The 13,493-nt window shown below is 37.4% G+C and overlaps 1 protein-coding gene across 1 annotated transcript in view; it reads right to left on the bottom strand.

The window, feature by feature from the left end:
• Nucleotides 1-13,493, bottom strand: part of Cacnb4 (calcium voltage-gated channel auxiliary subunit beta 4) — a 240,336-nt gene continuing 226,843 nt past the window's right edge. The window contains exons 11-14 of the mRNA XM_076865433.2: nucleotides 13,284-13,435; nucleotides 12,195-12,290; nucleotides 2,551-2,736; nucleotides 1-383 (exon numbers count right to left, since the gene is read on the bottom strand). Coding sequence (XP_076721548.1) covers nucleotides 123-383; nucleotides 2,551-2,736; nucleotides 12,195-12,290; nucleotides 13,284-13,435 — 695 coding nt within the window. The 3' untranslated portion in view covers nucleotides 1-122. The remainder of the gene's footprint in view (nucleotides 384-2,550; nucleotides 2,737-12,194; nucleotides 12,291-13,283; nucleotides 13,436-13,493) is intronic.

Here is a 13,493-nt window from a genome sequence, read left to right as displayed (position 1 = left end):
AGCCCATAAGCACAGTAAATACTGTGCTGTGCTTGCCAAGTTAAGATGATTGGTTTATCCTAGCAGGGCTATGGCAAATTGTCAACAGATGAATACATATTTTTTTTGTTGTTTTGGCAGCCTCAAAGCCTATGCCGGGAGTCATGGCTGTATCCCCCAGGTGAGCCTCGGTTCCTGTGAGGTTTGTAAGTGTCCTGGTATGAGTCAGGGTAATCTTCTTCCACAAGAGGGTAATGATCTCGGCTGTGCTGGGAACTGGAAGACAAGCGGTTTCTACTCTTCCGAGCTCTCTCATTGTGATAATTTTCATCAGAGGTCATTAGACTTCGTCTTTCAATCGGAGAGTTCTCTGTGGAGTGGTTGCTGTGCCTCATTCGCTGACTCTAAAATATCAGATAGTTCACTGATTAAATAATGTCAGCTTCATTCACCTAAACATGTCAATGAATGTACAATAATAGGATCTGTCTAATGAGAAGCGAGATATCTGACTTGATAAAACATTTTGATGCACAAATGATCTGCCCCAAATCTCTAGTTTTATTTATTTAGGACACAACATGTAAAGATGCCATAGTGCTGATAATTTATGAATTTAATTACATAGTGGTGCATGACTATGCATCCTATTGAAAACACAGAATTGAAAGTTGACTGTTAAATAGAACTTAACATATTTAGAAAGGCCTAATAATTGTACTTCTACTGCAAAAATGAGGATTATTTTACCATTGGGAAATAAAGTTCAGAATAGCATCATTTACTTTATTTTTCCCTTGAACTGATAAAATCTTTCTTCTTCTAAAATCATATTCTTCCCCTTGATCTAGCTGAATTTTCCTAAAAACATCTCAATGAAATTATTATTTGTGCTATCTATAAAATAGTGCATTTGTTTCTGAAGTTAGAATATTCTTTCCACAGGAGTATATAGTAATTATGAAGCCCACTAATTGATGCTTCATAAATCTTGCTTCCTCAACTGAAATGTCCTGCAAAACTAATTTTCAGATAGAAAGTAAATTTCTCTAATATCATTAATTGAAAGTATCATCTTAAGTCACTTATTTGATGGATCATAAAATGTTATTCAAATATTTTTCTCTCTATGGGAACCATGGGTCAGTGTGTATACAAGCTTAGGTAGGCCATCTCAGATAAGGAACAAGATTCTGATGAAACCATGGGCCCAGTCACATCTTCTCCAAAGTACATGAAGCTTCATACAGAAGCAAACTCATTGAGTGGGTCATAGATTGTGCCATCAACTTCAGCCAGGTGTCTAATAATTTAGACCCTATATTCCTGGGAGAAGTAGACCTTGAGACAAAAGCCACCCCATTAACTCATTAAGGAAACTAGGAAAACTACTCTAGGTGGGTGTGTTAGGAATGACAATTCAAGAGTGTTGCATTCATAACAAAGTACAACATTCTACTTCCTCCTACACCAGAGAAGCACACTGTTTCATACATCCATTCCTCATCCCACTAATTTATGCAAAATTCAGAGCCGACTCAAGTGAGCCAATGGAAATGCTATTCTCATCAGCACACAAGAAGGAAAACGAGGCAGGAAATAGTCCTGATGCATACAGATACACCATACATTGCCATCATACATTTCCATGTTCATTTCCAGCCTCAAAAGTGATTCATTTATATGGCAGATTTTCTGCTTACAGAGATGAAATTTTGCAGAAGAGTAATACAGTTATAATAGCATTTCAGAGAGTGCCATTTATCTCAGAGTTAACTCTACATGATCTACAATTATGACTATCATTATAACCCATTAAAACAAAACTAGTCATGATGAAAGAGGGCTCAATTGACTACATGTTCCTCAGTCAGCTGGGGGTTTGGTCATATTCCAGCAACTGCTTGATAAATGGTAAATAATAATTAATGTAGAAAGGAAAGAGTCATTTTGTATCATAATGCCTCTGGCTCCCTATATCTAGTTCTGAGTACAGCATGAGAACAGCGGAAGAGAGAAGCTCCTGGTCCTGTGCTCTTTCCTAGCTTCTCTAAAGGACACTTTCCATAGCCACCGAACAAGGTGGACTCCTGGACCCCTCCAAGAAAACTCAGAGACCTGTCACCATTTCCAAACCGAGTAGTTCTACTCACATTCACATGCTGTCTTTTGCAAAGTAAAGGACACATCTAGCAACCTCAGGGGTGGAAAAAGTTAAGGGCAATCAAAAGCCCTATCTGTCCCCAAATATCTTATTTATCTAGCTATGGTAGCTGAGATTTGCACTATCCTATAATCATTAAAAAGTGCCACGGAGAAGCCATGGGCAGCTGCACTGAGTAGACACTGAATGACCAGGGATTGATTCATTATAAATTCACAGCAAGAAAGTCTCTAGAAAGGGTTTCTGGGTAACCTGCTGTAGGATGGAACATGATTAGGTAATAGTTTATATTTTCTTTATATAAAGGGCCCCTATGTTTTCAGATCAAGGACAACCCTAGTCTTCGATTTAATCAAGTTCTGTATAGAATCTTAGTAACGAGGTAGTAAAAGTACAAGGGGCAATACCTGTAACCCAGAAATTGCCGTGGGATATGGTGAGAGTGCTGTAGAGCCCAAATTCCTCCCCAGCAGCGGGGTCATGGGGGTGCTGCTGGTCGTGTGGGTGGCTCGCCAGTACGCCTCAAGGTACTCTCCTAGATGTTCACAAGCATCCTCAAGCTGGTTCTCATCCAATATAACATCGAACATTTCCTGTAGGTGACAAGAAAATCCACTGTATTCCAAAAGTTAGGTTTTAGGTAATGAAACCTAAAATACCCCTTAAGGCAGATAATAGCATTTCTCAAATATAGATGCTAACATCAAATTTGAGAACATAAATTAGCAGTTTCTAAAGTTAAAATCTAGTAAATACAGTTGCAGTTATCCACATGCAAATATAGATATTTACAGAAAAATAAGAGTACTCATTAAATATTCATATCTTTCATTATTTTAAAAGAAAAAGATGAGGTTAATATGACAATTGTATAGGTGATAAGTGAAAGTGTATAATGAATTCACATTCCCCCCACATTCTTCTGTAACTGAATTCTATACCAAAATACAAAAGAAGCAAGTTAACAGCACTGAAAGAGGAATTCTAAAAATGTTTTGGGTAGTGACATTATCATTGGAATAAACATTTCATCTCCCAAGGTAACAATGTTGAAGGGAACACCATTTACTTAATTTTCAAAATGTTTGGGGAAATGATGTTATTTGCCTCATGATAAAAAAACAAGGAAACCAAACAGGATTAATGCTAGAAAATCACATTAGAGTGATGCTGCTACCATAAGATTGTTACAAATGTAAAAAAGAACACGGTGTTTAACCAGGGTAAAAGGTATTTATACAGGAAGTATTTGGGGTACATGTTTCTGTCAGCAAGGACTTTGCTCAGCATCTACCCTGTAAGCAAGAAGTTGTTCTTCTACTCCAACAGGAGAAGAGTGGCCCTTCTGTTAGTGTAGTGCGGCTGGGAACATGGACAGGATACACTCAGGATAGATCCCTTGGAGAGCCAGCCAGAAAACCTTGGCACCTCCCTGCAGGTGTTAGTACATGACATAAAAGCAGGTGAGTGGTGATGGATCTAACTTTCAGTAGCAGGATTGAAACATCTTCTCTCTCACACCACCTCCACCACTATCTACCTGCTTTTATGGGCTCATTTTACTAAAATAGAACCTTCTAGTAATGAATCAAATATATGGTTACTGTCATAGCACCAACATCACTGGATGGATTGACCCTTAATAGCAATTGGAATATAAAGAGTTGACAACCACGCTCCATTGGTTCATTCTCTTCAGTGCTTAGAACAGAGCTCCTTGAAGCAGAAGTCACCACAGAAACTCTTTCCCACCATCACCCCAACTTTTACTATTTATTCATTTAGTCAGTTAGTTTTGATGCTTGGGATCAAACCCAGAAACTCAGGCATGCTAAGCACCTGCTATACCCACTGCGCTTCATTGCACCCACACTTACTATTTCAGTTTTCCATTGTATCCACCTTTACTGAAAAACTCCCCTCTAAACTGGAAAGCTATTTGAAGGTCTTTGGAGTAGAAGTAGGAAAATAATAAGTAACTTCAGTTCAAATTGATGCATATTTAAGAAGACTCAGCCAATTCAATTCATGTAGAAAAATGCCCCCCCAGGAGCAGTTACTAGTGGAATTTCTAAATGTTATATTCTATTCATTTTTAAAATATTTATTCAGTATCTATTTAATGCTAGGCACTGTAGATTTACAGTGGCAAAGAAAGCACCTCATCCTATGCTCAAGAAGCATAAAGTCTTGTGTGAGAGACAAGTATTAAAACTCATAATAATCTATGTCACACTGGGACTTTAGTTCAGAACAATATAGAGAACAATAATGTTCGGGGCTGTAAGCTTAAAGTTTTTGGATTTAGAAGGAGGCCCAGAGAGACTTATAAAAATGAAGCTTTGGAAGAAAGGGAAATTATAAGTAAGTTAAAGAATTCTATCTGTCGAGGGAAGAAAACAAAACATAAAGAAAAGAAGAGTTACAATAAAAGAAAGACACCATGTGGCCCATCAGACAGGGAAAGGAGCCAGTTCCTAGAGCTTCAGTTGACATATATCCTTCCCATAATCTCCTTTCTCACTGAAGTAACCTGTGGGAGTTTCTAATCTCTTGCCACCAAAAGCCTCCTTCCCCGGTTAATATAAACTTTCCATAGTGCCAAATGTAGAATCCATTATGTAGTGCCCATAATGCTCTGATATAAACAGTGGCAGTGCAGTACAGTGTTGACCTGAGGGGGAGCAGAATGGCTGTACCCTGAAAGCATCTGTGAACTCAGATGGCACTGGAGGAAGAAAGAGGAAACTGGCAGCACCAAACAAAGGGCCCCTCAGCTACTGTGGGCTCCAGCATTTCACAAATTCTATGCTGCATGTGATTAGAGCCTGCTGTTTGTATCATTTTATTTATACTTACTGTAAAATTTGATTACATAAATCTTACGCTATAATGTGGGTTTGGTTAGTTCCAGTGAATCATTTTCTTGCTTTAACAAGGTCCCTAATAATAATAATAATATAACAACAATAACCTTCAGGGACCTGGAAGGGTCCTGACAATGACAGCCAGGATTGCACAATGCTGCTTGGGGGAGGTTGACATCTGCCTAGCTATTTACATGCTACATTGTCACTGTTGTAGACATATTTAAACACATATTTAATTACCAGAATTTTTAAAAAGTATTTTTCTTTGCCAATGGGTAGACTCTGTATACATCAGCACATGGCTGTTTGCTTAAGCCTGATCATTTTTTGCAAACCATGCTTTTTCACTGCTAAAAGACAGTTATACGATGGAAAATGATTTGAAACTGCTTTTATGCTTTCAAAAGCACAGGAAAAAAAGAAAATTTCAGCTTCTGAATGAATACTGACATATGTACCTTATTTCCAACTAGAAGGAATTTCACAGCCTGCATATCTGTGACAGTTTTTCTTTCTGTTTAGGAAATAACACAGCTGAACAGACTAGAGTGCTAGAAAGTCAGTATAAAAGGAATAAAACACACACACACACACACACACACACACACACACACACACATTCAAGGAGAAGCAACCCAATAACTTATGTATACCAGCTTTGCCAATTCTTTACAATTTTTTTTTGTTTTAATTTTACACATGACAGTACAATGACCTTGACATATCATACATTTGAATCAGATGGGATATAATTTCTCATTTTTTCTGAGTGTACAAGTTGCAGAATTACATTGGTCATGCAGTCACGTATATACCCACTGCAATAATAATGTCTATTTTATTCTGCTGTCCTTCCATTCCCCCAATTCTTTACAAATTTAAAGGCTCACATCTAATCAGCACTTAATTTTGCAATATGTAAGATCCATAGTGTGGGCTAGGGATGAAAAAAAATATTTAATCAGCAAAATCCCAGGAGGTAAACAGTTACCCACTCAGTGACACCATGCCCTTGGTGACAGCTGAAGATGAAGGTAATGTGGAGTTGTTTTCAAAGAGTTGCTACAGTGACTACCTCTGACATTCTAGGATGGGATATTTTCTACAGCTGGAGTAGGCGGAAATGGTTTGGCTGCCAAAGTAAATAAGTAATGAACAGAGGAATCAAAACAAACCATCAAAAATTCAGGCACAGTAGCTCCTTCTCTGGATAACCTCTTTTAGGAAAATTAAAAACTAAAGCATTGTAAATAACCAAGATCAAAACATGCTTCTAGCTCATCTGGTGGCCTAGAGAACTACAATGGCAGGGAAGAAAGAAAGGGAAATAAAGACTGAAGCTGAATAATAAGAAAACAAAGAAGATTTGTAATGTTTTTTAAAAATTGCAAGTATTTAACCCTCTGTCTAGTTCTTCATTCAGAGAGTAAGATGTGACAGTCTTTCCTGGGAAAACTATCTGAATCAAGGCAACCAGCCATCCTGGTGTGCTAGGGATTATTTCTGGAGATGGGGGACTATCACTATTAAAACCTGGCCCACACTGAGCAAATTGTAATGTTTGGTCACCCCAACTTTAATAGAAGTTGTAGTTCTTTTTAGGTCCTACACTGAGGAACAATGCAAATTCTATTTATTTAAATTCTTTTTGGAGGGAAGATAGAGGGACTGGGTAGATCTTCCTTTACAACTACATAATATCCAGTTTCTAGCCTAGAGGGGGTAGTCTCATTAAAATGATTGTATCTTGTCAAATATTTTTATACAGGAAGTTGTTATTGAATGTTTCAATAAAAAGTTTACAAAACTTAAAAACTAATTATGCAGTTTAATTTTAGCTTTTAAAAAGTTGGTCCATAAAAAATTTGGTTCATTATTGCATATTAGCTAGACAGGGAATTAAATACATGTCAACTCTTATGGTACATACATAGCTTTATGTTCATTTGTTGTACATAGATAAAACCTCACATGGGACATCTTTCCTATTTCTAAGTGGATAAAAGGATACAATAGGGATGTGCATGTTTTCATTTCTTTGTTACTGTAATATAAAGACTGAAACTGCTTCCATTTAGAACAAATGAGTGGCAAATACTATTTAGTACAATAAAATGACTGAGTGGCACCAATGTTTGTTTCATGTCAAACCTGCATTTTTTCTTTATTAATGCTTTTGAAATCTTGAGCACTAAACTTACTGGTCAACTTGTGATAGGAAACTAGACTCTAAGTTAAAGCATTTATAAAGACCCAGGTCTTGTGGAGATAAAGGAAAACCAACCAAAATTGTGGGGCTCTAGCAGTTCATCTCAGGTAGTTTCTACTTTAATGAGCTAAACAGGAAAGACAATTGTAGTTCCTGCCACTAATTGGTGTGAGTAACATGAAAGCAAAGAACGTGGTGACTTTGATCCCTTCCTCCTCTTTATTTGTTATGAATCCAAATTAGTTCTAGTTATGAACCCCAACGTTCTTTCCTCCCCACATTCTTCCATCCCATCTTGTCTTATTCTTCAAAGACTATTGCAACATTGGCCAGTTTTACTGTTTGCAGAAAAGACACCCATTATTCATATCCATCAGTAATATCATAGCATTTGAGGGAATGAACTATCCTGAACTCTACATCCAAGTTGGGGTGCCTGAAACCCTAGAAAGATGTAGTCTTCTTTGGACTGAGAGAAACTGGATCCCACGTGGCCTTGTTTCATAAAGAAAATATGAAATGGATTATTCCTTTTTTTTTAAAGCAGTGTTAGGAATTAAATTCTGGACATTCAGGCACTCTATAATAGTGAATGCACCAGTAGGGGCTGGCACCTCAAATAGATGACTGAATCTGCATGATTCCAACTAATTTAAATAAGATTCCTGGAAAAGGGCACTGGAAAATTACTACTATGAGAGAAATATGATCCAATATAGTGGGCACTATCATTTCTTCATTCCCTTCAGAGCTCTTGTGTGTAACAGAATAAATCTGAGTCCATTCAGCAATGGAAAATAAAATGGAATAGAAGAGAACTACTATGGTTACTGTAACACGAGAGAGGTTTACAAGATTCCGCTGAGGAGATGAGTCTCACAGAGAGAACGATCAATGTCATTTTACACACACACACACACACACAAAAAAAAAAAATTACAAAGCTCAAAGAGCCACAGGGTCAGCTTTTGGTAACACAAGGCAGCTTGTAACTAAGTAGGATTAAAGGATTACGTGTCATTTATATATTCAATTGTCTATCTGCTTTTCTCACCATGCATTATGCAGCTCTTATTACCATAGTACCAGGGCAATCTGAAATTGGTCTTCTTAAAACATACTATTCTCAACCTCTCTGAAGAAGGGAAATGGCACCAATATCTGGTAGAAGCCCATATGAAAACTAAGTATGCCATATAGATGTATAGTGGTAAAACAAATCAGGCTGATCATATGAAAAGAAAAATGTATGAGATGGGCTTGTGGGTCCTGGCCCCACAGGCCCCTTTTCCTTGCGTACTCCAGACATCTTCACAGTTCACATTAGTCTATAGAAGATTAAAAATAGCCTTAAGCTCTTTGACACATCCTGCACTGAATGGAGGTCTATGTCCCCTCTCCTTGAATCTTGGCAATCTTTGTAAAACTATTTTGATGAACAGAATGCTGGGGCAGGGATCCTGTGCTGGTATCTGAGATCAAGTCTTAAGAGATTTGGAATACTTGTTCTTGGAGCCCTGGAAGCTATGATGTGAGCAGCCCACATCCCTGTGAAAGGGATGCCACAGAGAGAGCCCAGGACAACTGGCAGAGGGAGAGGAGCTGACTGACTCTCACGTTCCAGCCACCTCTGCTGGGTGACTAGGTCAGCAGCCAGCTGAAGACTACCAATGGCTGCTGTTTGAAGTCACGAAGTTTTAGAGGAGCTTACTACACAGTAATAGATAACCACAACTTGTGCCAGAACAAGGGTGGCAACTTCTTTTGGCTAGGTAAATAAGGCCTGCCTCCTGCTTCCACCAAACTTGTTTGGGGCACAAGCCCTCCCATTTGTTTACATATTGCCTATGGCTACTCAAAGGCAGAGCTGGTTAGTTGTTCAAAGACCATATGGCCTAAAAAGCTTAAAATACTTATTATCTAAACCTTTGCTAAAAAAAGTTTACTGATCCATCTCCTAGAAGAAGCCTTATCCAGGAAATCCATGATTTTCTTTCCAGAAGAATACATAATAACTACTTTATTGCCATTCACTATCTAAAGTATCACCAGCCTAAGCATCAGAGATCTTATGCAACTTTGGCCAAGATGTATGACCTTTGGAAAGCCAGGTCACCTCTCTCGGTCTCAGTTACCTCATTTATAAAACAAGGAGACTGGACTGGATTAGTCTTCCCTTGAAACATTCTGCGAAACACTAGACCATAGAATGATCCATGGAAAAACAGCTCTACAGTCACACCAGCAGAAGCACCACATACTACCTATCCTATTGGAAATAGAAAATGCATAGTCAGGATTCTGCAGCAAAGAAAGAAGACCATCTTTGTTACATAAGTTTTTTTTTCAAACACTTCTGGCATCATAGTCCATTTCCAAAACCACCTGATATCATCACAGGGAACCCATATCATAAAGAACACACCCTAGGAAACACTCTACTGGGTTAGAGTGTTTCCTAGGGTTAAGGTCTTTTTTCTGCTTCAATAGTCCCTTAATCTAGAATCCATTCTTCTGGCTAGAGAGAGTTAACTTTTTTTCCCCCCTGTGTTCTTTTAGACTTCCCTTTCCAAAAACTGCTGCCTTTAATTTCTTTGCAATGTGAAACTCTGTCAGTAAAATCTGCTGACTTTTCAGACTGGAGAAGCAGGGGCCAATTAAGCAAGTTGCAAATTCTCCTAAAGGAACTAAAATGACACAGTGATCACCAATCTTTGGATGACAATTATAATTATGGTCTTGAAGTAAAAGGACAAATGCAGACACATTTTTAAATTGCTATTGGTTTTTATAAGCTGAAGATTTCTTTGTGTGTGCCAAAACAGAGTGCACAATTCCTTCTCAGCATTACACATGCTATTTATGCAACATCAAATGTTTAGAAAATGTTAAGTATAAGGTAACCTTACATACTCAGACCGCTTTGTTTAAAATGCCAAGTTATCTGACCAATTATATTAAACAAGGAGGTGTTTGTACCACTAAGATAATAATAGGACAAGGCTGTCTTCCAAGAGCCATTTGAGTGCCATTTGTTTCCCTTGGTGGGGGAACAAGTCCTGAAGAAGCACACGGTATTAAGTATGCACATGCCTTCTCTTGGTTCCAGCTATTTCAGACATAACAAGTTATACTAGATGAACAACTCAATGATCAACTCTCTCAGCAAAACACCTCAATTTTAATAGCACACAATTATTTTCTCTAGTAACTATCAAGAATAAATATTAATAAACTCATTCTCATAAAAAGAAAAGGGATTTTCTACAATAAATCTTCTGTACTTCTATTTCCATTTGAGTATCCATTTCCCAGAACACCAAACTGATAACCAACCTTCTAAGATTGTTCAGGGGAAAAAAATGGAAATAATAGCATGGTTCTGGCCTTTGAGCTGGTCAATAAAGATACTCTCCCTTCAACTGTGAAGTATTACGGAGTCAGGGGCTCCATAATACATTCGTTTATATTCATTCAGTGCTTTAATCACTCATTCTACTGTGAAAGTGACTTCATTAGTAAGCAATTCTGTGTTTTTAACACAGAATTCTATGCTCCAAGATACCCAAATTATCTGCATTGTAGGTAGCCAGGTGTGTGCATATTTGTGTGTAGGGTAGGAAGAGGAGAATAAAGTGGCTTTGGAACCAGAAAGTTCTAGATGTAATTCTAATTTGCTATGTGACCTTAGAGAAATCCTTGAACCCCTCTGTTTTCAATTGACTCAATTGTAAAATGGGAATTATATTGCTTATTTTATTAGGTAACTGAGGATTACCGACAATCTATGTAAAGCATCTAGCACACACCAGGCCATTTTAAGTATCTAATGAAAGGATGCTTTATCACTCCCTGTCCCTGTACCTCCATTCATTCATTCAACAAATATTTATTATGATGAATCCACTATGACAATGTAGTGAGTTACAAGAGTGAGCCAGGGAGACATGGGTCGTTACAAAGTCTAACCAACCAGACATCGCATGGCACAAAGTATACCTAGTAATTACAACAGAAACACCTGGACAGTGTGTACTGTGTACCAGGTGCTGTTCTAAGAGCTTTTCCACATATTCACTCACTGAATTCTTACCCTAACCTCATGAGGCAGGTACTTGCCTAAGATTACGAAACTAGTCAGTATGGATTTGAACTTAAGCATCTGGCTCCCGAGTCTGCTTTTAAAAGTGATGCTGTGTTGCCTCTCTAAACATCTGAATTTAATTTTATGCTTTAAAAGCATAAATGATCCTTGCACAAGTATATAAAAAAGCCAGTGAATCAGCTGACCAAAAGAGACTGTTATTTCCTTTAGAGAAAAGTCATAGAAACAGGAGGTCAATTAAGCAAGTGGTGACATGGACTGGCCATGACCCAGTGCCAGGTGATACCATTCACTTCTCCTGATCCTCACCACATCATTGTTTGCCTTTGAACACAGCATTTGTTTTCTGGCAATGGCACTAGGAAAAGTTAATTTACTGTAGTTTTTTATTTCACTCAACCCTGACCCTTTCATCTCCTACAACCACAGGACTCCTCTAGTTCTTATCAATTCTTGACCTTTAACATCATATTTTTTTTTTATCCTACCAGAACCTTCTAGCAGAAAAAGTTAAAGGAAAGTCAAATTGGCATGCTTCATTTTATTCTGTTCTTTGCTTGAAAGTGTCCACGTGACTGGATGCTACATGCTAAGTGGTTTCCTGAGTGTTTGCCAGGAAATCAAGGTATTAGGAAGGAAAGCAGGTATCAGACCACGGTTCAGGTCTTATTAACTAGACACCATCTAGTTCTGGAAGTCTGAGCACAATCAACAAGATAGCAGCAGCTTGTTCCAAGAGACCCTTTAGATTTTAAACATACGTCATCACCATTATCATAGAATAAAAATAACAACGCTAATATGAACAAGAACCACCCTTTTCTAACTACTCAAGAATGATTAAGGGAAAAAAATGGTCATACTTACAGGAGGGCACTGTGCAAGTTTATCAGCTGCTACTAGTTGAACATTCAAGTGTTTACTTTGGGATTTTCCTCTAGATTTAATCAATCGCTGTAAAACCTAAGAGAAGACAGGAGCCGAGCTCTTATCAATGAATTGAAAGAAAATCAATAAAAAGGGATCTTTTTTTAGTCTGTTTAGCCTTAAGGATTAGTAAAGAGGAAATGCAATGTGAGAAATCATATACTATACAAACTCTGTAATGATGTCAACCATTTGCAGTGGCTTTCAGTATAGTAGATTGATTCATGTGTGTTCATGCTATTCTACCTCTGTGTGAGGTCTTGGAGGGACCTTGAGTTCCCACTCTGTATTTTATAATTTCCTGAAATTTCAAAGACAGTCATATAAAAGTGGAGGAACTGCTCTATACCAGGTCACTTATGTTTGGTAATATTTTGATTTTATTCGGTTGAGTAATATTTTGATTCACCACCTTTATGGCAGATAAATATCACAGTTGTTTACATATTTGTTTCTTTTGTCATAAGTAATTAATAGGAAATTCTAGTTTAATTTCATATTAATCAGACTACTCATAATGGAATAATATATTCCTCAAAGAACCCAACCTTCACCCAAGTGTCTAGGGCTATGACATTTCCATAAGAAATGTTCATTCAGTGATATTTTACCTTTAATATGATAAGTGTAGTATAAATATCATTATCTTTCTTGAACTATGTATTCTCTCAACTGGGGAGAAAAATATAGGTGATCCAAGAATCAATGTTATTCAAACAATTTACCAAGATAGAACCTGTAGTCTAGGAAAAGCCAGAGTCTACTTCTTCTGACCTTTCTTAATTTTTTAAAAATTTCTATTATATACTTGCATAACTGTTTGGTTTGAGACCAATGAACATCTTATAAGAATGTACTCTTCTTTATTTGCTATTTCAAAATTCCTAGAACCTGGAGACTGTTTTAAAATGGGCTCATCAAAAAGAATCTCAATATTCTTCTTGCCCACTAACAACAACAACAAAACACAGAGCAAAAGATATCTCAAAAGAAATGTGCTAATCCTCAAGACTGAAATGAGCCGATTACCTTTGGAGATGAGACTTTTACATGAACAATAATTGGTGCTAAGGAAGTCTTTATAAGTTGTGCTGGGTGATTGATGGTGTCTGCATCAAGAACAACCAATTGCAAAGATCTTGCCAACTCAAAGATTCTTTCAATTTCACTTTGTACTTCCGCTAAAAGAAGAAACAAGAAATAACAGGTACTCTTTATTCTCATTAGTCAGTATATCTA

The sequence above is a fragment of the Callospermophilus lateralis genome, chromosome 9 (assembly GCF_048772815.1).
Source record: "Callospermophilus lateralis isolate mCalLat2 chromosome 9, mCalLat2.hap1, whole genome shotgun sequence".
Lineage (NCBI taxonomy): Eukaryota > Metazoa > Chordata > Mammalia > Rodentia > Sciuridae > Callospermophilus > Callospermophilus lateralis.
This window is presented reverse-complemented; position numbering and strand designations above follow the sequence as displayed.